Raw genomic sequence first — 26,951 nt, 5'->3', positions numbered from 1 at the left:
CTCATCAGGGCAGATCCAAAAGAACGTACATGTACAAGTGCTATGCATATCATCATCTTACTCAGTCTTGTTTTATCGTGCATATGCTATGGCTTAGCGACCAGAATGGAGGAGAGGATCGACGATCTGATCAACGCAACGATGGCTTGTTTCAACGCCCCTGCACTAACACTCGCCGTCGTACAAGGCGGGCAAAGTGTCATAGCAAAAAGTTATGGAGTGATGGACAGAGAAAGCAATCAACCCGTGTCAAATAGCACGCTGTTTAATATCGCCTCCTTAACAAAAGCGTTTGCTGCCACAACTTTGGTAAAGGTAATGGAAGATAAAGGGTAAGTCTGTGTGTGTGTGTGTGTGTGTGTGTGTGTGTGTGTGAGAGAGAGGGTGGTGAGGGAGGGGGCGGGGGGGGGGAGGGGAGAGGGAGATCTCGGTATCCACTGTTGTGAACCTGCTAAAATGACTTTCACTTTAATTTATAATTGTTCTGAATTCCAGTGAATTTATTTTCATCAACGAATTAACTTCTGTTTTAAAAGCTATATTATTAATAAAGTTAATTAGGTACGTTAGATATTTAACATGACTGAGGGTTAACAAAATCCAAAATACTGATGAAGATTTCCATATTTTATACTATTTATCCAAATTAAGAACATGCACCCCTTCAAAACTAAGTTTCCATAGTGATTTCCACAGAAGTAAAAGATGGCCAGAAAGTAGAAAACCCACACCGAATGTCATCAAATACATACACAATAGCATCATGCTCTCTTTAAAAGTCTCGTGTCTGTTAGCGTGTAGTCCACTAACTGCCATTAATCTCCTGCACGCCTCCAACAAGAGTTACATGTCTGCACTCATATCAACATAGGCCCATAGCCAGCAATTTCAAAAGGGGGTTCTTTTTCTGAAAAAGTGGACCTTTTACCATGAAACCTTCATGTACCTACATGTAGATAAAATTTTACCCAGAGTGGGCCTTTTCCCAGCAAAAAAAGGGTCTTTATACCCCCCCTTCAATATTCATCACACGACATTCAGGCTGTAAATAGGCCTATGTTATCTAAAGAACATTTGAACGTTGGCTGTAAAAAAAGCAGAATTCCAGATCACTATGGATTTTGGTGACTATTGTAAGCCTACATTTCAGACGTGACAATGAATCATCTTAAAACTAGTACGTAACCTGTATACTCAAGCAACTAAATTCCTTTTGTTTCAAATTTTAGGTATGATTTAGATGCTCCGCTGACATCTTTCGATGAACTGAAAAATCTGACGTTTATACGAGAGGATCTCACGGCCCGAGTGACTGTCAGAGATATTCTAAGCCACAGGACGGGTCTCAACGGCTACAACAGAATACGTCTCCAAAACAACTTCTCACTGGAGACCATTGGGGAGTAAGTCTTGGGGACTGTATAATGATCGTCAAAACACAGAAAATGAGGTTATTCTGCATATAATTGTTCAGTAATGAATTATATCTACCATTTTTCTGATTGAAAGCAATTAAAAAAGTCCCCGCGAAATTATAAAATATAGACATTTATATTTCCAGTTGCTAAGCATATAAGCATTTGCACCCATGAGCGTTTATCGTCATTTAAACAGCTTTCTGTTTTGAGGTGAGATGACAACAGGCATGGGACGTAACTACATCCCTAAACCAGATCTTATCACGAAAATGGCATAGGTGACAATAGGATTATGGGCTTTAACCCTGTGCCGTCAAATTGAGGTTGCTCCGAAACCGTTTTCAATGTTTATGTCAAGGAATTATGGACCCCACAATGGTTCAATGGAAAGGGATTATGTTGCCTTTTTAACGATATATTGTGAAGTCAGGCTTTTAAATAAAATTGCTGCTAAGGTTCTGAAGTACTCAATGGTGTCGTTACATTGGCGTTTAAATGGTGTTCGTAGGTGCGCAGGTAAAAGAGATTTGAGAAACCAGTTTTTGCGATCTTCTCCCCAAAATCACAATATATTAATTATAACGTCAGCTGTTATACGACACTGGTGTAAATGCAATGAAATTAAGGCTGCGTTCACATGAAAAATCTATTTTCTAAAAATCTAAAAATCTATTTGCGGTTTCTTGTGATCACAGTCTGTGCCCTGAATACCCCACGGCGTAATTACGGGCAGCGAGAGCCAGTTACTTCCAAAGCTGTAATTAATTCTCGGCGCTGCCAGTAATTACGCCGCGGGGTATTCAGGGCACAGACCGTGATCACAATGTACCGCAAATAGATTTTTAAATTTTTAGAAAATAGATTTTTCATGTGAACTCCGCCAAAGTCACTTAACACTGAAGATTTATCTTTTATCCAAAATATGTGCGTAAAAGTTTAGACTTTTGGGATGTTTTGTCTTTCCCTGTTCCTAAGCTGAAATGTCACTAAATGCCATTTATTTTTGTTGCAAATAGCAGACACAATAGAAGCTGTCAGATAGCATCTTGGGGAAATCTTCTGCTAAAATTATCCTATCGTTGATGCCATGACGTAAATATGTTTGATGTTGAAACGATAGAGTTCTGTGACTGTGATTTTCAATTTGTAACAATAAAGGACAGAGATCCTTACACTAGTGTATCATGGTATCTCTAGCTGCTTACGTTTTAGTAATCCTGTCCACAGTTGGATCGGATGCTCTCTTTCCCAATTTTCTAACATGATCGTTGATAGGTCAATTTTGTGAGACTCCCCAGGGACATAGATCGATCCAAATATCTGTGGGAATGGTCCCATAATGAAGCTGACCATAGTGATATTACAATACGGCTGTTTTTTTTTTTTTTTTTTTTTCAGGAAGCTTAAGTATTTCAAAAGTTCAGCCCCGCTGCGTGCGAAGTACTTATACAACAATCAAATGTACGGGCTAGCCGGTCTCATCACGGAGCGACTTACTGGCCTGAGCTGGGAAGAGGCGGTGAGAGCCACCATTCTCTCTCCACTGGGAATGGAGACCACCACTTTCATATCCACCGCCAAGTTAGATGGACTGTCAATTGCATCTCCCCACTATTACGATGATGAACGGCCCGGAGGATTAAGGATAGGCTCTTTGGAGTTTTTAAAGTGGGTTTAGTATCAGATAATAATAATAATAATAATAATAATAATAATTATTATTATTATTATTATTGATAGCGTGTGTGCGGAATTTCCGTTTCAACATCAAATAGTTTGATCTTGTTTTTCTTTTTATTCAGTTCTTAACATTTTGTTATCACCTTTTCAAATTGACAATTCATTTAATGGGGATGTGGTCGTACACACGTTCGACAACATCTTATTTAATCTGGTTGAAAGTTCTTATTGCGATAATGTTAATCCGTTCATTATTAGATCCTGGGCCCGCAATTCTCCCTCTGGTTCCATTTTGAGCAACTCCGTGGATATGGCAAAGTGGCTGCTGTTTCACCTAAACTCGGGCAAAGCTCATGATCAGTCGCAGGTTATGCCGGTGAATGCGTTAGAGGAGACGTACAGACCGAATATTGCGTGCCCGTCTTCACTGGACAAATATCTGTCCACTCCTATCATCCCAGTCACGTTCAATATTTCCCACTATGGATTCGGGTGGAGGATTGGCAGTTACCGAGGTAATAATTGTATGCATGGTTGTCAATCACAAAAGATGTTTTGATTTTAAAAGAAAGCAATCGCCTACACGAGCAAATTGTGAGTTTTAGTTTTAAAAAAATAAAGAGAGAGAGAGAGAGAGAAAGCGCCAACCGTTCTCAGAAAACCAACTTTTACTCAACATTTCAGGTTATCCCATGGTAACTCACACTGGATTATCATGGGGATTCTCTTCAAATTTGGTTCTCATTCCATCCAAAGGGCTTGGCATATATTACACCTTCAACACGATGCCTAGTTCACGGCTAAAGAAGCAGGCGCTGGGGATGCTTATTTTGGACCTTTTCCTTGGAGAACGTCCGTGGTTGAATAGCTCCTCAGTTTGCTCCTTCCCTGCACCTTTTGCGGACCCTCCAAACTCGACAAAACCTACCAAAGCAACGCCAGGGACTTCGGATAGACCTCTTAGGAGTTACACAGGAAAATTTAAGGAGCCGCTGTATGACGAAATCGAAGTCATTCACAAGGACGAGGAGAACTTTCTCCGCATGTTCTACGGTCCATTTGGTCGCTGGAAGCTGTACCCCGTTGGAGGAGACGAGTTCTACGGCGAAGGAATTGGTCCTGCGTTTGTTCTCAGACTAAATGGAGTATTATTCAAAAGTCTCTACGCAGAGTCTGGTGACATAGACGCTGTAACGTTCGAGTCATTGGAACGGAGGGACCCACCCATATTTGTTAGAGAGGCGGTGCGTCCCACTTCGATTGCGTCGCGAATGAATTCGGTATTTCCCGTCCTCGATGTACTTATTTTATTGTTCTTATTGAAATAACTAGTACCCTTTGTGAATTCTTGAAATACCCTGTTATAAGACAATTATATCAAATTTCCTTTTATTTTGATTTGTATATAAGGCATAGCAATGGTCATGAAAACAACGACAATTTGAGAAAGCAGCCGTTGCCATGTCCTTAAAGAAATTGCAATTTTTTACCTGTATTTGAGATATATGTCTGCTGTTTGATTTAGTTCCATATCATTCTTAACTGAAAGCACTATCTTAAAAAAATCTATGATGGGGAAAAACGTGTCTGCCCCTGGTGACTTCTAAACCATTAGTGCTTTCGTAGAATGTCGCAGGTTATGTTTTTCTAGTACAATTATTGTGACTTATTTCCGAAATGTTCACATCGTATTTCTTATAGGTTGAACATAAATCAGAGGGTGGCAATATTTTTTTCAGTACAGTAACAAAGTCTTAGTAAATGATTAAACATTGAACTAGAGACTTCTAGCATGATTGAATTATAGACCAGATATAGATGTTACCTTACTCCGTAACGAATGAAAAAAGTGTAATGTGCTTAAACGTGCATATTTCTTTAAAAAGAAGTAATGGTGTGGATAAAAATTCTTTTGTTACTCTGAATACCGCTGCTTTAAAACATGTAAAACGAGGTTTCCAGTTTTGTAAAGTTAATATTTCTGCATATTTTTTTTGGAACATGTTTTCGTTTTTTCCTGAGTATTTCCTATGTCGAAAGTACTCAGTTCAAGAGCAAGTTGAAGACGTGGCCAAAGAAATACAAGTTTAGATTATTATTATTATTTTAAAAATTTTTTGCAATAGAAAAAAAAGCAAGTACATAATAAACTTTACAAGCACACAATACTCATTACAATAGCAAAGTCCACAAGGTTTTAACATATAAAAAAATTACAGTCAATAACTTGTATACATGCAACTACACAAATCCATATATACCTATCCATTTCTGCCATATAACATTGAATTTTTCTACATCTTGAGATACAGTGTATGTACTTTTGCTTATAGATTTTGTAAATATTTTCTAAATAAAGTTGAAGTTTTGTGAGTGACAGTGCGTCTTTCTGACATTTTGTTTTGTATGTGAAAAATTTAATGTGTATAGTCATAATTATATTGGATACATTACGTTCATTAATGTCAATTAGAATAAACGGTATATTGCTGAAATTTAAATATATATCACAAGAAATTAACCATGCTTCTATTTGGCGTAAGAAATTTTGTACAATATCACAATCCCAAAGTATATGGTATATAGTTTCTACCTCCTTTAATGCCATTATTGAAGCTTCTACATTTATCATATTTAGTTTTCCATCTTTTTTTTTTTTTTTTTTTTTTTTTTTTTTTTTTTTTTTTTTTTTTTTTTTTACATAATATTTCCCTTTTTACTTTATCCGGCTTACCTTTCCAAAGAAATCCAAAGGTTAACTTTTTTAGCTCCTTAATTATTTGGTTAGATGAGTTAGGCAGTGAAATGAAAAAAAGGTTAAATTTCGATATCATGAGACTTTTAATTACTGTAATTCTGCCTAGGGGGTCAAAATTCGTCTTTCCCATAGTTTAAGTAATTGTTCAGTACTTTCAATTTTTTACCGATAATTCTTTTCACATATAGTATCTAGTTCAACATGGAATTTAAAACCTAATAATTTAAAAGACGTTGCATCCCATATAAGTGTCCAATTATTGCACAGTTTCTCATTTGAATTTTTTTACTCCCTATCCAAATAACCTGAGTTTTGTCATAATTTATTCTTAAATCCGAAATTTTTTCATACCATCTTAGATCCTGTAGGGAGGCGTTAAGGGACTGTTCAGAACCATCTATTATGATTATTATTATAAAATGATTTTTTTAGAAAAATATATATTATTATTGCTTGGTCTTTGTACAAATTTACTGTGTGATCTGAGTAACGAGAGTTAAAAACCCTCCAACCATGGACCTCGTTTTGGATTGTAATGGACAAAACTGTGGACGCCAGTTAAAGTTATAAGTAGTTAAAAGTGTCTTTGATGGAAAATATAGATTGTGTGTATATTTTCTTTGGGATTCTTATCACATTTCTTTCACGACTAACTTGACGAGAAACTTGTATTCTTTGGCAAATATAGAAACCTATTAAACGATTTCTAATTGAATTGATGTTTGGGCCCATGAATTAAGATACATGGTCCAATATCCATACATTGCAGTAGGGACAGGGTCGCAGGTGAAGAGTTTTCATGATTTCTAGATAGGATTATAAAGGAGAGTTATTTTATTCTTTTAAGTAGAGACTTAATAACAAAAGCTAGTCATTAAAAACGCCATGCCTTCTTGTATATTTCCGAAGGAACTAACGACGTCAGGTATGGTCCTACTTTATTTGAGGGGATTTATAGTTTTAAAGGTCTGCACTATTTGAGGGAGGTGAGTCAGTCATCAAAATCGTGTGCCATGTGCTTCGCTTCAAATGAAAAATCTCCCAAAGGTGCACTCTCCTGCAAAGCTCCTTACCTGCCCTATGTGACCTAAATTAATTCAGTCCTTAAAAATGATAAAACACTTCAAATAAAGTAGGGCCTACATGTACCCAAATGTCGATAACTTTCATGGTGAATGGACAATCATTTAGAATTAATTAAATTGTGCACTTAGCATTGATATAAAACAACGAATTTTATGAAGGGGCGGTTTGAGAAATGGTTTGTGAGTAGGAGAAAAGAATTTTGAAGAAATTAGTTTTTTACCGGAAAATCCCGGATAGGATGACTTAAATAATGTCAGGCCCAAACAGGAGTTGTTTATTGAAATTGAAATGACCATCAGATTATTGTTTTTAATATTATCATGGAACAGTTATGAGTATTCTGAAGTAAAGAATCGTGTTTGAGATTACAGGTGGTTGTCAACATAACACAAAAAGGCTGAAAGGTAAACAATAGGCTATTGTAGGCCTACATGTCGGATATGGTAATTAAACTATAATTAATTCTGTTTTTATGTACTGTGGAACAATGATGGAAGATATTCATGCATATTTAGCAGATAACAATGTGTCCCAACATGCAACTAAAATATACTGTAAAAATATTCATTTATATGATGAAAGGCATGCGTACTAAATTTTCCGTATTTTTCAACTTAACAGGACCTCTATTTATAGCATAGGTTGTAGGCATTGGGGGTATTAACATTAAACCTACTTAAATTGTTATCATTAACTGCCTGAAATATGTAACTACATGGCCATCTACAGATAAAAAATGCAAACACCGAAAGAAAATAGGAGAAGGCACCCCAGCTCGTTCGCGATCTCTCCCTTATCAAAATATCAGCAATATGGCTGCAATATGGCTGCAAATTAGCAGGAGTAAAATTTTTCTTTCAAAACCTTGCAAAGTCGTTGCTGCGATATTTTACTTTGCAGCATTATTGCCGCAATTTATCATTTTGCTAAGGGCTGTTTGGTAAACAACTTTCAGGCTGTGCCGCCTGACCGAAGCACGACCTTTACAACCTTATATAAGGGGTACCGGAGGAGATCAGCATTGGTCAGAATTGTGCCGGAAATGTGACGTCAAGTGTTGTAAGACGCGAAGCTGAGTGGTCATTTTTAGCTGGAGGTGAACGGGAGAGAAGACGTGGGCTTGGAGAAAAAAGCAGTTTTTCTGACAACATGGTAAGATAACATTTCTTCTTTACTCATTTTGGGCAGAGAATACTTGTAGAAAAAATAGGCACATGGTATGAAATCGTTACAGGGAACTTGAAGGTGCAAAATAGTGCTTAATTTGCAGACAACTTGTTTTGAAATAATGCTGCATCGACCGCCAGCGAGACAAAGAGCGTAAAGGGAAAGGAATTCCAGGGAGGCTATAAATCGTTGTCTGTCATGTAGAATTTTGACATTTATATAATCTGATATGTCCATATCTAAGTATTTTTGGGTGTTTTATGGTATGTGTTGCAATTATAATGATATATTAGAGTTCTTGAAGGACCTTGTGAAAACCAGGAAGTAGTTCGTAACTAACAACTGATTCGTACCGATCTACGACTGCTGTGCAAAGAAGTACAGTTATCTTTTTTGATATTGTGACGAATTTTTAGATCTTTATATGTTCATCTGACATGAAATTCCACACATATGATCACACTTTTACACCTTTTACATCGGGGTAGGCACTAATCAGTGACAAATGCCAAGACAAAGGTGACATTCTGACAACCTGTTAACTGAGCTAAAAATCACTAGCAATAGAGACTGGCAATCAATTTCCTCATATTTGCAGTTGTGGATCTGTACGACTCAGTTGTCACTTACGAACTACTTCCTGGTTTTCACATGGTCCTTCAGAGACCATAAAACATCGTTATAATTGCAGCCCATACCATACCCCCATACTTAGATATGGACATATCAGATTATATAAATTCCAAAATTCCACATGACAAAGATTTATAGCCTTCCGGGAATTCTTTTCCCTTTACGTTCTTTGTCGCGCTGGCGGTCGATGCAGCATGTATTTCAAAACAAATTGACTGCAAATTTAGCACAATTTTACACTTTCAAGTTCCGTGACACGTTTTCATATCATGTGCCTATTGTTTCTACAAGTATTCTCTGTCCCAAATGCATAAAGATAAAATGTTATCTTACCTTGTTGTTAGAATAACTACTTTTTTCTCCAAGCCCACGTCTTCATTCCCATTCACCTCCAGCTAAAAATAACATCTCAGCTTTACGTCTTACACCACTACACGTCACTTCCGGCACAATTCAGACCAATGCTGATCTCCTCCGGTAACCCTTATTGACGCTTTATCTTACTCAGTCTGCACGTCTGGTCCACACTCATCAGGGCAGATCCAAAAGAACATACAACCGCTATGCATATCATCATCTTACTCAGTCTTGTTTTATCGTGCATATGCTATGGCTTAGCGACCAGAATGGAGGAGAGGATCGACGATCTGATCAACGCATCTATGGCTTGTTTCAACGCCCCTGCACTAACACTCGCCGTCGTACAAGGCGGGCAAAGTGTCATAGCAAAAAGTTATGGAGTGATGGACAGAGAAAGCAATCAACCCGTGTCCAATAACACGCTGTTTAATATCGCTTCCCTAACAAAAGCGTTTGCTGCCACAACTTTGGTAAAGGTAATGGAAGATAAAGGGTAAGTCAGTGTGTGTGTGTGTGTGTGAGAGAGAGAGAGAGAGAGAGAGAGAGAGAGAGAAGGTGGTGAGGGAGGGGGCAGGGGGGAGAGGGAGATCTCGAGGGACTGAGCAGCATCGGTATCCACTGTTGTGAACCTGCTAAAATGACTTTCACTTTAATTTATAATTGTTCTGAATTCCAGTGAATTTATTTTCGTCAACGAATTAACTTCTGTTTTAAAAGCTATATTATTAATAGGTTAAGGTACGTTAGATATTTAACATGACTAAGGGTTAAAAAATTCAAAATACTGATGAAGATTTCCATATTTTATACTATTTATCCAAATTAAGAACATGCACCCCTTCAAAACTTAGTTTCCATAGTGATTTTCACAGAAGTAAAAGATGGCCAGAAAGTAGAAAAACCCACACCGAAGGTCATCAAATCCATACACGGGTCGCGCGACAAGGTTATTTTCAGTTGCACCCTGGATTACGCGCGCTTGCTCCGCAAGGTGTCGCCTGTGGTTGTGTGTGGGGGGGGGGGGGGGGGGCACAGCCCATATAGTTACTGTGGCGAAGGTGACAGGTACTTTCAAGCATTTTATCATTACTGTCATTATTCCTCATTCTGTTCACAAATTTGATATTTACGGCAATCAACTCAGGCTTTATTAGATTTGGGCAGAAATCGAGAGGAATGTCCAGTGACATACCAAACCCCCTAAGTTCAAGTCTTGGCCCTTGTCACCAGTAACGCACCCCTTAGTCAAGAATCTGAACAAATCAATGTTGGGCAGGTATGCTCTATTTTCTACAGGGTTTGTGATTTTATCAACTTGATTGGCAAGTGCCAGACCTTTTGTTCCCAGGTACTAGTAGCAAACTTTATCGGATAACAATCTGACACTAATTAACCGTGCTGCACTAACAGAGCTGTGAACCCAGTTATCAAGGCTGTCATCTTTACCTGTATCTCTACCGGTATTATGCCAGTGGTACGTGTGATATATTTGAGGAAGGAAATATGCTTTGATGCTTATATTTATTTGTAATACGTTAGCATCAACCTGTTAATAAAATTTTGGAACCTTTCAATGTTATTACACAATAACACTATAATGATGGGAGATGTTATGATTAAATGCTTAGAAGAAATAATAAAAACAGATTATGTGAAATATAAAATGAATTGATTTTGTTTGGGTTATTTATTTATTTATTTCAAACCAATTAATTATCAAACATGAAGCTTATTTTTAGAAACATAAACAGATATTACTGCAATATAACCCTGCTGGTACACAGATCTACAGTTCTAAAATGCAAATACCAAGTACCTTTCACACACCACTGATGAAATGTTAATAATTATATGTATAAAGTAGTAAAAATATCACAAAATGTGTGTAGGCAAGATATTTCTACAAGTAACCTCATTAATCAGTCAGGAAACTTCATAATGCACTCAATAAATGTAGAAATTTGAGCAAGAGAAATTCTACATACAGGCATGACAGATTTACCATATATTGCCACCAACCCTTACTGTAACTGAATGGGCATAGAAAGAACAAAGTGAGTCTCCCTCCCATTAAAAATGAATAATAAAAAAAATAAATAAAAAAACAGATACTGTCATTCTTAATACTGAAAAACAATGGCACCTTGCAGCCTTCACTGCCTCACTATTTGCAGACAATGTTCTAGTCACTGTAACTGTGTACTTTTGATGAGGCACAGACGCCAGAAAAACTCCTTTGAAGTATATTGTGAAGGTCTCTTTTGTCATAAATCTGCCACGTATAACCTGAATGTACATATTGCGATTCACACCGCAGCAGCTTGTCTTAGTAAGGACTCAACCAGTTGAAAACTTGTGGCACAGCTTCAGGGACAAGATCACACCATCTACATGTACCCTTGCTGTGATGATGGATCTACTAGTACATTATCTATGTCTTGTCCTCCTAGTTTCTCTAATACCATTTCCCCTGATCTATGCTCACATCAATCTCTACAGCTTTACCAACTGCTACACAGTTTTTACATCTGAAAGTATAAAGCAAAAATTGTAATAAAGCACTATCAATTTGCTTGTTATATATTGAATGAGGGCAAGAGAAAAAGGCAGAAACCTCATATCATAATCAAGATAACTGAAAATCAAATCTACATAATCAAATAGCTTTAATTGTAAATACTACTGATGATTTAATCTTTTAAACTTCAGCATAAGTTTTGAATTTTTCATGTTAAAGCATAGCCACTTTATCAAAATGTGCTTGAACAAATAATAATAATGATAATAATGATAAACAACCTGCACACATGATGGGACATGGAGGTCAATAGTCACAAAAATAAGTTGATTTGTACTTGGAAGCCTGAGAAATAATATCAGGTATTAATTTGATCAGTAATAATACAACAGAGTTAACGACGACACAAGCATATGGTGTTATGTAACAAAATCCATGCATTACTTGCTGTGGCAATGTCCTCCTCAACCTATCGTGCACCGCAGGCTTTGATTTTCAATGTCATCAAAATATTTTATTGTTGTTAGTTTGATCTATGTATCTGCTATTCAAATAATATCGTTTGGATAATAACTAACTGATTTAATTATGCTTTTGCAACATGAAATTATCATTAACTTTGCCGGTTCACGTGTACACAGTACCTTGCTATCAGTGCTGCTCTTTTCTCCCCAACTTGCCACTGACAGGCTAACCACATCGTTTCAAAACAACGTTGGTATAGCCTCTCTTACAACCCGTCGTGCGTGCTTAGAGATCGTGCGTCCTCGGAGTTCTCGTCAGACGTAGCGTTGTCGCAGGATGAAAATTAAATCGCAGCGGACGAAGTAGTAAGTACTTTATGAGTAGGTGTGTCGTGCTCTAAACGTGGGGCCCGCAAGTGGTCTGTACGCCTTTTTTTGGAAGTAGGAAGAAGTAAGGAGCACGTACGATCTGTACTCGTGTCGCACACAGTGAGTGAGATAATCATACGTGTATTGCAAGTGAAGCGTACGTTTTCAGAAACCGTACTTACGAAGTAAGAGAAACGTAAGAGAAACGTAATAAGCACGGAAGTGGAACGCACGGATAATCAAAATAATATAAAAGGGAGCACCGAGTCTCTTCATCATTCACTGTTTTGGCTTCCAAAAAGGCACTTCCAAGAAGGATGCGCCATCGACTTCTACAGCTGCTAATGCTAGAGGAGGCCGAAGATCGTGACGCAATGCTGGCAGTGGTTGCTCGGGATCGCCTGCACTTTTATCGTGCTGGGCACGTGCGTCGTGTTAGTGTGACGCACTTCACAGGTATGGTAGTAGTCCTCGCCACGCACTTTGGAAGTAAGATAAACGCACGGAAGAAGTGCGCTCACCCCCCTTTTTGTGAACACGTACATTGAAAGCAAGTTAAACTTACGAGTCTCTTGCGTGGTAAGTACGTCTTCGTGGTAAAATACCCCGTAATTTCTGCATGCTTTTCCTGCGTTACACGCACGCCTAGCGCACTTACTCAGTACTTTTGTCTTGCGTGCTACGAGCGTGATCCAGGCGTTCTATTTGTCGCAGACAGGTCGTAGCGAAAAACTGGCCGGCCAGTTTTCGGGCTGCGTGCTTTGCGTCGTGTTTGCGTCCACCAAAAATAGTACGCTCCACGTGCGTGTATCTTACTACTTGGCCAATTTTTTGCACGCAAACCGCTCGTAGAAGCACGCACGACCGGTTGTAAGAGTAGCTTATGCTCCTTTACTTTTGGTGTTGGCAGTTTCGCCCCGGGGACATCGTCTTTGGTTAAAAACAACGTATCGTTTTCACCCGTCTTTGCATTGCTCCTGTACAAAATGTCCGCTTGCTGCCCCCCCCCCCCCCCCCCCCCCCCCCAAGGGAAAAATCGTAGCACGTGGGTAGTTACGCAAGACCTGTGACGTATAACGCGCGCAAGGTTATTGGCATCATGCTCTCTGTAAAAGTCTCGTGTCGGTTAGCGTGTAGTCCACTAACTGCCATTAATCTCCTGCATGCCTCCAACAAGAGTTACATGTCTGCACTCATATCAATATAGGCCCATAGCCAGAAATTTCAAAAGGGGGTTCTTTTTCTGAAAAAGTGGACCTTTTACCGTGAAACCTTCATGAGTGGACCTTTTCCCAGCAAAAAAGGGAGGGGCTCTTTATACCCCCCCCCCCCCTTCAATATTCATCACACGCCATTCTGGCTGTAAATAGGCCTATGTTATCTATAGAACATTTAAACGTTGGCTGTAAAAAAGCAGAATTCCAGATCACTATGGATTTGTGTGACTGTTGTAAGCCTATTTTTCAGACGTGACAATGAATCATCTAGGACTAGTACATAACCTGTATACACAAGCAACTAAATTCCTTTTGTTTCAAATTTTAGGTATGATTTAGATGCTCCACTGACATCTTTCGATGAACTGAAAAATCTCACGTTTATACGAGAGGAACTCACGGCCCGAGTGACTGCCAGAGATATTCTAAGCCACAGGACGGGTCTCAACGACTACAACAGAATACGGCTCCAAAACAACTTCTCACTGGAGACCATTGGGGAGTAAGTCTTGGGGACTGTATAATGATCGTCAAAACACAGAAAATGAGGTTACTCTGCATATAATTGTTCAATAATGCCTGATAACTACCATTTTTCTGATTGAAAACAATTAAAAAAGTCCCCGCGAAAATATAAAATATAGGCATATATATTTCCCGTTGCTAAGCATATATAATATAATATAATATAATATAATATAATATAATATAATATAATATAATATAATATAAGCATTTGCACCCATGAGCGTTTATCGTCATTTAAACAGCTTTCTATTTTGAGGTGAGATAACAATAGGCATGGGACATAACTACATCCCTAAACAAGATCTTATCACGAAAATGGCATAGGTGACAATAGGATTATGGGCTTTAACCCCTTGCCGTCAAATTGAGGTTGCCCCGAAACCGGTTTCAAAGTTTATGTCAAGGAATTATGGGCCCCTGTTACAATGTTTCAATGAAAAAGGGATTAATTTGCCTTTATAACGATATATTGCGAAGTCAGGCTTTTAAATAAAATTGCTGCTAAGGTTCTGAAGTACTCAATGGTGTCGTTACATTGGCGTTTAAATGGTGTTCGTGGGTGCGCAGAAACCTTGAGAAACTTTTTAGCGATCTTCTCCCCAAAATCACAATCTATTAATTATAACGTCAGCTGTTATATACTTTATATACTTTATTCATTGTATCGTATGCATCTACATGGGTAGATGAAAATGTACAATAGGAATGCAAATATAAATAAATATGAATTATGTTAAATCGTTATATAGTACGACTACTTGTAAGAAAAATACAAAACATTTTTGGCAGAGCCCAATTGGCTCTACCTACTCAACTGCCAGTACACTTGTTGGTAATGAGTGCAGCACAGTCCCTTTTTTGGAAGGCTATATGTTATATGACACTATGTACTAGTGTAAATGCAATGAAATTTAGTTATTTAACACTGAAGATTTATCTGTCAAATCCAAAACATGTGCGTAAAAGTTTAGACTTTTGGGATGTTTTGTCTTTCTCTGTCCCTAAGCTGAAATGTCACTAAATGCTATTTATTAATGTTGCAAATAACAGACATAATAGAAGCTATCAGATTGCTACTTAGGGAAGTCCAATTCTTTGAACGATCTTTGCCTTCGTGTAATGGCGAACCATGCAATGTCAGGTACTAGTCAATTGCACCGTAAATAAATAAATAAATGAATAAATAAACAAATTAATTAATCAACGGCAACGTATTCTCCGTAATAGTTTCTGCTAAAATTATCCTATCGTTGATGCCATGACGTAAAGAAGATGTTTGATATTGAAACGATAGAGTTCTATGACTGTGATTTTCAATTTGTAACAATAAAGGACAGAGATCTTTACACTAGTGTATCATGGTATCACTAGCTGCTTACGTTTTTAGTAATCCTGTATATCTACAGTTGGATTGGGGGTTCTCTTTCCCAATTTTCTACCATGATTGTTGGTAGGTTAAGGGGGCAACTGAAGCGAAAAGTAGGCCTACATTTTGTCCCGCTTTCTCCTCCTTCAGTCGTGACTGTCAGACAATAGGCCCATTATTTCCTATGTCATAGCAGCTGACCATAGCGAACTAACAGTGCGGCCGCTTTTTTTTTTTCAGGAAGCTTAAGTATTTCAACAGTTCAGCCCCGCTGCGTGCGGAGTACTTTTACAACAATCAAATGTACGGGCTAGCCGGTCTCATCACGGAGCAACTTACTGGCCTGAGCTGGGAAGAGGCGGTGAGAGCTACCATTCTCTCTCCACTGGGAATGGATACCACCACTTTTATATCCACCGCCAAGTTAGACGGACTGTCAATTGCATCTCCCCACTATTACGATGATGAACGGCCCGGAGGATTGAGGATAGGCTCTTTAGAGTTTTTAAAGTGAGTTTGATATCAGATAATAATAATAATAATAATTATTATTATTATCATTATTATTATTATTATCATTATTATTATTATTATTGATAGTTTTCGATAGCTTGTGTTCGGAATTTCCGTTTCAACGTCAAATAGTTTGATCTTGTTTTTCTTTTTATTCAGATCTACTTTTTGTCATCACCTTTTCAAATTGACAATTCGACAACATCTTATTTAATCTGGTTGAAAGTTCTTATTGCGATAATGTTAATCCGTTCATTATTAGATCCTGGGCCCGCAATTCTCCCTCTGGTTCCATTTTGAGCAACTCCGTGGATATGGCAAAGTGGCTGCTGTTTCACCTCAACTCGGGCAAAGCTCATGATCAGTCGCAGGTTGTGTCGGTGAATGCGTTAGAGGAGACGTACAGACCGAATATTGCTTGCCCGTCTTCACTGGACAAATATCTTTCCACTCCTATCATCCCAGTCACGTTCAATGTTTCCCACTATGGATTCGGGTGGAGGATTGGCAGTTACCGAGGTAATAATTGTATGCATGGTTGTCAATCACAAAAGATGTTTTGATTTTAAAAGAAAGCAATCGCCTCCACGAGCAAATTGTGAGTTTTAGTTTAAAAAAAAAAAAAAGAGAGAGAGAGAGAGAGAAAGAAAGCGCCAACCGTTCTCAGAAAACCAACTTTTAATCAATATTTCAGGTTATCCCATGGTTACTCACACTGGATTATCATGGGGATTCTCTTCAAATTTGGTTCTCATTCCATCCAAAGGGCTTGGCATATATTACACCTTCAACACGATGCCTAGTTCATGGCTAAAGAAGCAGGCGCTGGGGATGCTTATTTTGGACCTTTTCCTTGGAGAACGTCCGTGGTTGAATAGCTCCTCAGTTTGCTCCTTCCCTGAGCCTTTTGCGGACCCTCCAAACTCGACAAAACCTACCAAAGGAACGCCAGGGACTGCGGATAGACTTCTTAGGAGTTACACAGGAAAATTTAAGGAGCCGCTGTATGACGAAATCGAAATCATTCACAAGGACGAGGAGAACTTTCTCCGCATGTTCTACGGTCCATTTGGTCGCTGGAAGCTGTACCCCGTTGGAGGAGACGAGTTCTACGGCGAAGGAATTGGTCCTGCGTTTGTTCTCAGACTAAATGGAGTATTATTCAAAAGTCTCTACGCAGAGTCTGGTGACATAGACGCTGTAACGTTCGAGTCATTGGAACAGAGGGACCCACCCACATTTGTTAGAGAGGCTGTGCGTCCCACTTCGATTGCGTCGCGAATGAATTCGGTATTTCCCGTCCTCGATGTACTTATTTTATTGTTCTTATTGAAATAACTAGTACCCTTTGTGTGGCTAAATGACTTCTTGAAATACCCTGTTATAAGACAATTATATCAAATTTCCTTTTATTTTGATTTGTATATAAGGCATAGCAATGGTCATGAAAACAACGACAATTTGAGAAAGCAGCCGTTGTCATGTCCTTTACGAAATTGTAATTTTTTACCTGCATTTGAGATATATGTCTGCTGTTTGATTAAGTTCATATTATACTTAACTGAAAGCACTATCTTAAAAAAAAACTATGATGGGGAAAAACGTGTCTGCCCCTGGTGACTTCTAAAATATTAGTGCTTTTGTAGAATGTGGCAGGTTATGTTTTTCTAGTACAATTATTGTGACTTATTTCCGAAATGTTCACACCGTATTTCTTATAGGTTGAACAGAAATCTTAGGGTGGCAATATTTTTTTCAGTACTTACAAAGTCTTAGTAAATGATTAAACATTGAACTAGAGACTAATAGCATGATTGAATTATAGACCAGATACCGGTATAGATGTTACCTTACTCCGTATTAAACGAATGAAAAAAGTGTACTGTGCATTTCTGCCATATAACATTGAATTTTTCTACATCTTGAGATACAGTGTATTTTTTCTTATAGATTTTGTATATATTTTCTAAATAAAGTTGAAGTTTTTTTGAGTGACAGTGCGTCTTTCTGACATTTTGTTTTGTATATGAAAAATTTAATGTGTATAGTCATGATTATATTGGATACATTGCGTTCATTAATGTCAATTAGAATAAACGGTATATTACTGAAATTTAAATATATATTACAGGAAATTAACCATGCTTCTACTTGGCGTAAGAAATTTTGTACAATATCCCAATCCCAAAGTATATGGTATATAGTTTCTACCTCCTTTAATGCCATTATTGAAGCTTCTACATTTATCATATTTAGTTTTCCATCTTTTTTTTTTTTTTTTTTTTTTTTTTTTTACATAATATTTCCCTTTTTACTTTATCCGGCTTACCTTTCCAAAGAAATCCAAAGATTAACTTTTTTAGCTCCTTAATTATTTGGTTAGATGAGTTAGGCAGTGAAATAAAAAGATGGTTAAATTTCGATATCATGAGACTTTTAATTACTGTAATTCTGCCTAGGGGGTCAAAATTCGTCTTTCCCATAATTAGTAATCTTTCAGTATTTTCAATTTTTTCCCGATAATTCTTTTCACATATAGTATCTAGTTCAACATAGAATTTAATACCTAATAATTTAAAAGACGTTGCACCCCATATTAGTGTCCAATTATTGCACAGTTTCTCTTTTGAATTTTTTTTTACTCCCTATCCAAATAACCTGAGTTTTGTCATAATTCATTTTTAAACCCGAAATTTTTTCAAACCATCTTAGATCCTGTAGGGAGGCGTTAAGGGACTGTTCAGAAGCATCTAAGATTATGGACGTGTCATCTGCATATTGCAATATCTTGTATTCATTTTCCCCAATTTGTATTCCTTTAATTTGAGGGTTATTCTTTCTGCTTACTGAAAGAATTTCAGAACATATCAAAAATAAATATGGTGATATCGGATCACCTTGTTTCAGGCCACGCTGTGGTTAAAACATTTCGGATAAATGACCTCCTTGATTTACTCTTGAAGTAATATTTTTATAAAAAGTTTTAATGTAATTTATTATGTCTAGACCGAAATTAAAAAAGATAAGAACTTGATTTAGAAAGTTCCAAAATATACTATCGAATGCTTTCTCAAAATCTATTAGAAGTAATATTCCAGGTATATGGTTTTCCTCAGTATATTGCATGAGATCGTAGATTAAACGAGTATTTTCCCCTATGTATCTCCCTTTTATATTTAAGAAACCAGTCTGTTCTTTACTTATCAATTTATCCAATATCGTTTTTATTCTACTTGGTACGACACCTGAGGCAATCTTGTAAACGGTATTCAATAGTGTAATAGGGCGCCAATTTTTTTAGAAATTGTTTTGGTCTATCCTCCTTCAGGATGCATGTTATGATTCCCTCCCTTTGGGTGACAGAGAGCTGCCCATGTGTAAGACCATAATTTAAAGATCGTATGACAGAGGTCCCTACTTTCGTCCAAAAAAAAAAAAAAAAAAAAACTTTAAGAATTGCACAGTAAATCCGTCCGAACCTGGACTTTAAATCATTTTTCATTTTAGTGAGGAATATTTTGGCTTCAACGTTAGTTATTGGGCCTTCTAGGCTTTCCCTCTCATCTGTAGTCAGTTTTGGTACATTAAAATCTTTTTAATTTGTTTGCCAGTCAATATCAGCATACTGTGTATTTTCTGAGTACAATTTTTCGTAAAACTTTTTTGTTTCTTTTAAGATTTCATTCTGTTTAGTAATATATTCATTTTCACCAACCTGAAGTCGGGGAATAATTTTTTCTGTAAATCTTCTTTTTTCAAGTCTGAAAAAATATTTTTTGGGTTTTTCTCCATCAGTTAACCATTTCTCGCGCGATCTAATAATGCTACCTTTTAACCTTGCACTTCTCATCTCAACTAACTGTTGTTTTTTCCTTTCAAATTCTAGTTGAAGACGGGCATCAGAATTTTCATAATCTTCTGTTAATTGTTCTATTTCTTTCATAAGCCCTTTTTCTACCTCTTGTAATTTTTTCTTTTAAAACATGCATACGAAATAGTCGTTCCTCTTAAACGTAAAAGCAAAAGTTCTAGAAACATCTGATAATTCACCATAAACTGCAATTCCTGGTCAGGAATGTTGTCAATATTTTCAAGATTATATATAGGAATGCAATATTCATTTTTAAAATCTCGTATGGCTTCATTAATTTTTTCGACATAGGTCATGTCATAGAAGGGAATTAATAAATTTCCAAAGTCCTCTTCCTTGCTTAAACTGTCAAATTTTACTTGAAGTTTAATTGGTGAGTGATCTGATCTATCACTAAGTAGGGTGCTAACTGAGACCAAATTTGGAACTAAATTATCTGAGGTGAGAAAAAAATCCAGCCTGGGTTGTTTAACTGGATTTCTTTTTCGCCAAGTGAAATTAGACACATTGCCATATAGTTCTCCATGTGGGTCTACACAGCCGTTTTCTTTTATCATATTTAAAACACTTAATCTTGCCTTTGGGTTATTTATCCGTGAATAATTATAGTAATCAGTATCTGGATTCAGAAGCAGGTTAAAATCTCCACAGATTATTTGGAATTCACTGTCTATTTCATCGATCAAAGAATGCGGGGTTATCAGTGTTAGGACCATAGATATTTGCAACTTTTACTATTTTATCATCAAGATCAAATGTAAGAATAAGTATATTCCCGGATTCGTCCTTGAATTCCTGTAGCAATTTAAAATTTATGTTATTTTGTAATAGAATTGCTACGCCTCGGGCGTTTGAAATATAAGAACTGAAATAGGCTTCGTAACCCCATTCATTCCTTATCTGAGCTTTTTTTTCATAATAAAATGTGTATCCTGTAAACAGAGGATATTACATTTCAAATTTCGTAAATATTGAAAGACGTCTTTTCTCTTCTCAAAACTCCCCATACCTTGACAGTTTACGCTGATAATTTCTGCCATTTCAAGTTGTTAGCGCTATCAATGTTCCATGTGACGGGTGTACTGCAAATTCGTCTAGCGAGGTCTCCCTCGTCTTCCTCTCTCGGTACGGTCTGACAGGCTGCGAGCGCGTTGTTGACCCGTGGCATGAATCACATCCTGCTGAGTAGTACTTGTTCCACGTGCCGTGCTCTGATGCATGTCGGGGGGATAAACTCACGATCGTCAATGAATAATTTATCCACAACCAAAACAGCCTTCTTTCCAACCCATTTTTGCTGCTCTCAAACGGGGCATCAAAAGCTTTCTCTTTTCATTGATCTCATTCGGAAATTGTTCGTCTACTCCAAAGGGTTTGCCAACTAAAGTGCGCGGCGCACGTTTAGATTATGGCTATTTCTTCAAAAGCATTTAGTGCTTTGATCAAAGTCATTTCACAGAAGTTGAAAAGGACACCTGACGCCTGTAATAAATGACTTTTATTCCACCACACCCAATTCTCCATCACTGACCCCCCCTCCCCTCATTGCACCCTCTTCTTCCACATAGGATTATACTGAATCCTTTGGCGCAGTCGTTAGTTAGGGTGAACTTCCGTCACGCAAGAGCGTTTATGTTTTTACGTAATGTTAATGTTAATGCGCAGTCGTCATTAAAAGTACATTTCTGTCGACCAAATAAAAAACACCATAGAAATTCTTTAGAGCGAAAGTGTCCCGTTTACTGTGGCGTAAATTATCTTAAAGGAAGATTTGATGTTTTTCTTTTTTTGTTTAAAAGTATCATAAGTTGTGAGACTATTTACTGTAATATGACTTGAACTTGCTTTGTTTTAAGAAAATAATTAGTTGCAATTGCACAATGCTTCGATACATAGATTTGCACATGGGCGATTATATTGGCAAACGATGACAAAGGCATTTAATCAGATAAAACAAAAATCAAATTATATTGAAACCAGCTGCAGGCTTACCTCAGAGGTTTCAAATGATGCGGAAAACACATACAAAGTGACTGTCAACAGTGTCCAATGAGTAGGACTCCTAGCCACGAAAGCACGCCAGTGTTTAAACAGATCATAAGAAACCCACATTTTTATCAAAACCAGCAATTGAAAACGCAAATAAAATACTTGTTTCGTGTATTATCATTATTATTGTTCTTATTGCTACATTGTACAACATACATGTGGCGTGTGTTTGTTTAATGGTAGATTCGATCCCAGTCTCCAGGACTTTTAGTTGAAATTACTGTACTTGAACACAAAGGCCTAAGCAAACCAAAATGCTATATCTCACATGATTTCTCTTCACACACTTTCTTTGATAAGTGATCAAATAACTAATGATAGAGATATGTACGTGTAAAATGTAGAATAATCCCAAATTTTAACACCATTTTTATCATAAACGCTTGTTTGGGGGGCATGTTTTAATTAAAACAGGGTTAGTCTTGGGCTACGTCTTCAAGCGACTTATCTTTTCTACCATTCAAAGTCATTCAAAGTTTTTTTAAATCCGGGGGGATGTGGCATTTAGTATCTTTATTCCCTTCTGTGACAGCGGTGAGGGGGGGGGGGGGCGGGCTTGAGTCGCAGAGCAATAGTTAAATGGCTAGGATATTAATGTGGGCAAATAGTTTGGTATTTTTTATTATTATTATTATTATTATTATTATTATTATTATTATTATTATTATTTATTTTTTAAAGCTATTGAATTAATGGAAAAATAATTCATATGTATATGCTCCTGTGATCGCTTGACGCCAGCGGTCCCCTGAGCTACTGTGGCAAGTTACGGACATGGATCCTAGAAAAATAAAAATGTTGATTAGTTGGTTAGAAAACTAAAAGATGAAAATACATAACTAGAGAAGATTTAAAATATAGTAAACACGGCAAGGATAAGAATTCGGCTTATGCATACACTTAACCCCCACGTCTCTCTCTATCTCTCCCTCCACCCCCATCTCTCTCTCTTTCGCCCCCTCTCTCTCTCTCTCTTTTCCAACCGTATCTCTATCTCTTTATTTCTCCCCGCCCCATCTCTTTCTCTCTCTCTCTATCTCTCTCTCTCTCTCTCTCTCTTCCACATTGTCTCTCTCCCTCCTCTCAATCCCTCTCTTAGAAGAGAATCGTCTACATAGGCCTACCTCTCCCACCAACATCGGCCCTGGGAACTTCGCCCAGAACACCTCCTTCTCTTGCACCACTGTTGCACTGAAAATAATCAAAGGATGTTATGATGTCTGTCTGTCTGTTTTTAATCCTATCATCCGCATCAAACACTCAAAACTGTTCTTTATATTTTCCTTTGTCTAATATGAGTTGACAGAAATGCCATTTATATTAAAAAATGATGCACCTAGCTGAGATTTAAAAACAAACTCTTCGAGAAATGTGTTTTTCTCTTTAAATAATTAGACGGATGAGCACGGCATTGCCGATTTACAGGACGTGCCGTCAACGCAATCAAGGGTAATTTCGATCATTATAATAATAATTATTATTTATTTATTTATTATTATTATTATATATATATATTTTTTTTTTGCAAAAAATGAGATTTATAATCCCTACGTGTGCTTACTAAAATTTAACGTATCCGGTGCCTGCAGGCGGCGCTGTCCACGTGAAAGTCATGTTCCCTGTACCCTCTAGTGTCGCCTTGTGAACCAGCGCTTTGCCTTCTGCACCGCTGCAGTTTTCATTCAGAACCGTCAGAGTAGATGTCTGCCACGTCCCAACTCTGCTCCCTGTGGTGTTAGACCGGGCTTGTATCATGAACCCCTCATAGTGACTAGGTCCAATTAGAGAAACTGAAAGTTGGAAACGGAAAGGTAAGAAATTGACCTGTGGTCGCTATTATCTTTATTCATTGCTTCTTTATTTAAAAAATCGTGGCACTTCAGTGTGCAGACGAAACGGGACCAATTAACTGTGCCGTGGAATTCACGCATTTATCTTTTCAACAAGCAAATTACGCTTTGATTTGAATTAAAAAGCTGTGCAGCTTCCAATCTACACCGTCATCATTACGAAGCAAAAAAAAAAAAAAAAAGGTGCGCATACTAAGCGCTGTGTTCAGACAAGGATCGTCTAAGACTGGTGTAGGTCTTAGGCACGTAATTTCGATAGCATAGGTGCAGGGAGGGGGTTGCCGGTCAACACAGTAGGCCTATTGCTACTGGACATGAAAGTTGTGTCTGGGCCACTGCATAAAAATTAAGTTTTTGTGGAAAGACCCTTCTGTTAATGCACTAAATGAGCTAAACAAGAAATATATATTGTGATAATGACAATAATAAATTTTAATCTAGAACTACATGTTCATGTCCGGGCATAAGAACCTGTTTAAAAGCACAAGGTGAGTCAACAATTTTGTGGTTGAATTATTTGCATAAAAATGTGTCATGTCATGGAGTCCTGATGATCCCCGCCGTTTGATGCTTTTTTAATTGTGTTTATTCTAGAAAGTGCCAATGCTTATAACTTTCTTTTTCCTTCCAGTGGAGACGCAGACACACTCGGTATGCGACATTGAAATAAGTGAAATGAACAGTTAAATGAAAACATAATATTTACATTAAAATGCGTTTGTAAGCAAGTTACACGTTGTTTCTTCCCACGTAGGTAAACAAAAACGGGTAAAGCTAGCTAATTATTATAATACCAATATTTATGATGTTGTTATTGTTATGTGGAATTTTTTTCTCAGAGATGAATTCATCAACTTCTAAAAATTAGGGATGTCATACAATTTTATCTTTTCCGTTCTGCTCCTTTTTGCTTAGAAATATCCTACAGGGATAATTTCCGTGTGAAAAGGTCACTTTCAGACAAAAATGTGATCGATTTTGCATAAAATAAATCACTCTGCTTATATATAATATTGCGTCTGATTTCTAAGAAGCATGATATAGGTGAAATGCTAGACAACAGTTACCTTATTTTGGAATTTAATCTGAAATGAAGAGGACCAACATTTTGATCTTACGTCATTTTGTAACCTACCAACGATTCCAAACAAACATAGAACGCGTACGAAGATCAAAAATCTACTGTCCTGTAAAAATGCGAGAAACAAAACAACTACCTAGAAAATACTGGAATTTCCCTCCAACACTTCGATATTTAAAGTATATAGGCCTACCTACCGAAAAATCACTGAAAATATGACAAAAAAAATTACGAAAGAGATCCTGGCTGCTCTGTATAAGTTTTTCATTCATCTTTAATGCTCGGGTCACAACTAGTTTCACTTCCTGAATTTTCGATACTACTCTACCCCTTTAAGCCCGAAAGATTTAAATAGTGAAGGCACGATGGGGTTTCCCATAACACCACACTGCTCATAGAAATCGCACTGCATCGTCCCAAATATGACGGCTTACAGAGCCGTAATAGAATCGTTTCACTATTGCAAACTGACAAGTCTCGTCTTTTTCAGACGAGGCTGAGAATTTGGGTTTATAGGAGAAGAGGTTATTTGAATTCGTTTGAAATACAAAGAGGTTGTTGAAAATGCATTTCACTGAGAGTTCTAGTACTTAGCCTACTATTTTCTACCAGAGCTCCAAAGGGTATTGACGCTCTTCAAGTGTCAAAATCATTGCTGGGCATAGAATAAAAATGTGCACAGCTAATGTAAACAGTCAGATACCCGTGACTATCAAGTGTACAGATTTCTCTGTGGTCCCTGTGGAAGGTAACTACTCACCGTTATACGGCTGGCCGGGGGTGTACTTGGACGCTCCTAGGACCAAAGAAAAGGGGTTGGACCCGGTCTGCTGCGCTGCTCCGTGGCCTGAGTCCGCGTTTGGGCTGGGTAGCATGGAGTCGCACGCGCCGGACGGTATGTACGCCCCTGACGGGTAGGACGCCACACCACCACACAGCAGTAGAAGACATGGAAGAACAGACGTGGCAATGACCAGAAGCATGGTGGAGGTTATCTTATTTTCAGAAGGTTAATAAACTGAAAACTATGAGGTATTGACAAAAGAGGACGACCACTGTTAACCTTACGTTGGGGTTACAGCGCACTGAGCTGACTGAAATGAGCTGAGCGTTTTGTTTTAAAACAAGAGAGAGGGTTAAAATGATGAAATCGCAACGGGAGAAGCTGTAGTTTCGAATCTTTTATGGTTTGCACATACGTAGCAAGGTCCGTAGCGAGCAATTTCAAAAGGGGGGGGGGTCTTTTCTGAAAAAAATTGACCTTTTACAATGGAACCTTTGTGTACTTGGGTCAAATTTTACCCAGAATGGGCCTTTTCCCGACAAAAAGGCGGTTCTTTCGAACCCCCCGAATCCCCCAGTCAACGGGCCTGTATATTTAATAAGATTCGTTTGCATTCAATGTCACCTATCCTGTCATGCTGTCTTCTCTTGCAGGAGAGAGAGCCTGACAAACATAACCACAATAATGCGTGATCAAGATATATTTTACGTCTTGCAGACCACAGTACATGTAGTTTATATGCCGCATGCTGAAATCTGCTCCTGTTGCCATCACCTTGCCTATAGATACAATAAAAAAAGAGAATACAGAAAAGACTATGGGTGCAGCTATTCGGCTCGATTTGTGGAGTAGCACAATGGGTATTTCCAAAGTCGCAAAACAGAATTTACATTCAATCGTGCTGCCTGCACGTAGTAGAAATTTTCACAGTAATAAATATATTCACACTAAATTCTATTTTATAATTAAGATAAGGCAGCATTGACTTCTGTAATTGACAACCCCCGTTGCTAGCGCTCTCCGCTTAAAACTTAAAAAAAAAAAAAAAAAAAAAAAAAAAACATTACACACCTTTTATCATGATATACAGAGCTTGAGTTCCACCATGCAGAAGGGTTTATGTTTGTCTCGTCGTGTTATGCCTATGTCAAATCGTGACGTGCATCCATTATTAAATGGATGACATTTTAACGAAATAAAAAGCACTGTTATTGACTATTTTCCTTTCGGCTTGAGCTC

The 26,951-nt window shown here is 37.6% G+C and overlaps 2 protein-coding genes across 3 annotated transcripts; one reads left to right on the top strand and one right to left on the bottom strand.

Moving 5' to 3' along the window:
* The first annotated feature begins 2 nt into the window (after nt 1-2).
* On the top strand, nt 3-18,074 carry LOC106179194 (uncharacterized). Its single transcript, XM_013562727.2, has 10 exons — nt 3-332; nt 1,230-1,403; nt 2,817-3,086; nt 3,357-3,613; nt 3,783-4,417; nt 9,237-9,595; nt 13,999-14,172; nt 15,805-16,074; nt 16,340-16,596; nt 16,772-18,074. Exons 1-10 carry the CDS (start codon nt 43-45, stop codon nt 17,413-17,415), a joined length of 3,330 nt encoding a protein of 1,109 aa, XP_013418181.2. The 5' UTR covers nt 3-42; the 3' UTR covers nt 17,416-18,074.
* A 4,025-nt stretch (nt 18,075-22,099) lies between these two features.
* On the bottom strand, nt 22,100-26,031 carry LOC106179190 (ferric reductase 1). 2 transcript variants are annotated; one of them, XR_015333922.1, is made up of 5 exons: nt 25,689-26,031; nt 23,559-23,787; nt 23,122-23,188; nt 22,652-22,778; nt 22,100-22,615 (listed from the first exon to the last, which is right to left on the bottom strand). XR_015333922.1 is itself a non-coding variant. In XM_013562725.2 (4 exons), the coding sequence occupies exons 1-4, from the start codon at nt 25,909-25,911 to the stop codon at nt 22,764-22,766; spliced, it is 534 nt and encodes a 177-aa protein (XP_013418179.2). In that variant the 5' UTR covers nt 25,912-26,031; the 3' UTR covers nt 22,100-22,763. The 2 variants fall into 2 exon arrangements, 1 of the variants encoding a protein (XP_013418179.2); XM_013562725.2 differs by having other exon boundaries at nt 22,100-22,778.
* Nucleotides 26,032-26,951: the final 920 nt, after the last annotated feature.

Source organism: Lingula anatina, chromosome 4 (assembly GCF_051362555.1).
Source record: "Lingula anatina isolate TDL-2025a chromosome 4, LinAna3.0, whole genome shotgun sequence".
NCBI lineage: Eukaryota > Metazoa > Brachiopoda > Lingulata > Lingulida > Lingulidae > Lingula > Lingula anatina.
This window is presented reverse-complemented; position numbering and strand designations above follow the sequence as displayed.

Bases quoted from the DNA above. Each gene is read 5' to 3' on its own strand.
- LOC106179194 (XM_013562727.2), top strand. From the start codon at position 43: ATGCATATCATCATCTTACTCAGTCTTGTTTTATCGTGCATATGCTAT. The intron at 1,404-2,816 runs GTAAGTCTTGGG...TTTTTTTTTCAG, and splicing joins TCACTGGAGACCATTGGGGA to GAAGCTTAAGTATTTCAAAA. The intron at 3,614-3,782 runs GTAATAATTGTA...TCAACATTTCAG, and splicing joins GAGGATTGGCAGTTACCGAG to GTTATCCCATGGTAACTCAC.
- LOC106179190 (XM_013562725.2), bottom strand. From the start codon at position 25,911: ATGCTTCTGGTCATTGCCACGTCTGTTCTTCCATGTCTTCTACTGCTG. The intron at 23,788-25,688 runs GTGAGTAGTTAC...TCCAACTTTCAG, and splicing joins CCCCGGCCAGCCGTATAACG to TTTCTCTAATTGGACCTAGT. The intron at 23,189-23,558 runs GTAAGCACACGT...GATTATTTTCAG, and splicing joins ACCGGATACGTTAAATTTTA to TGCAACAGTGGTGCAAGAGA.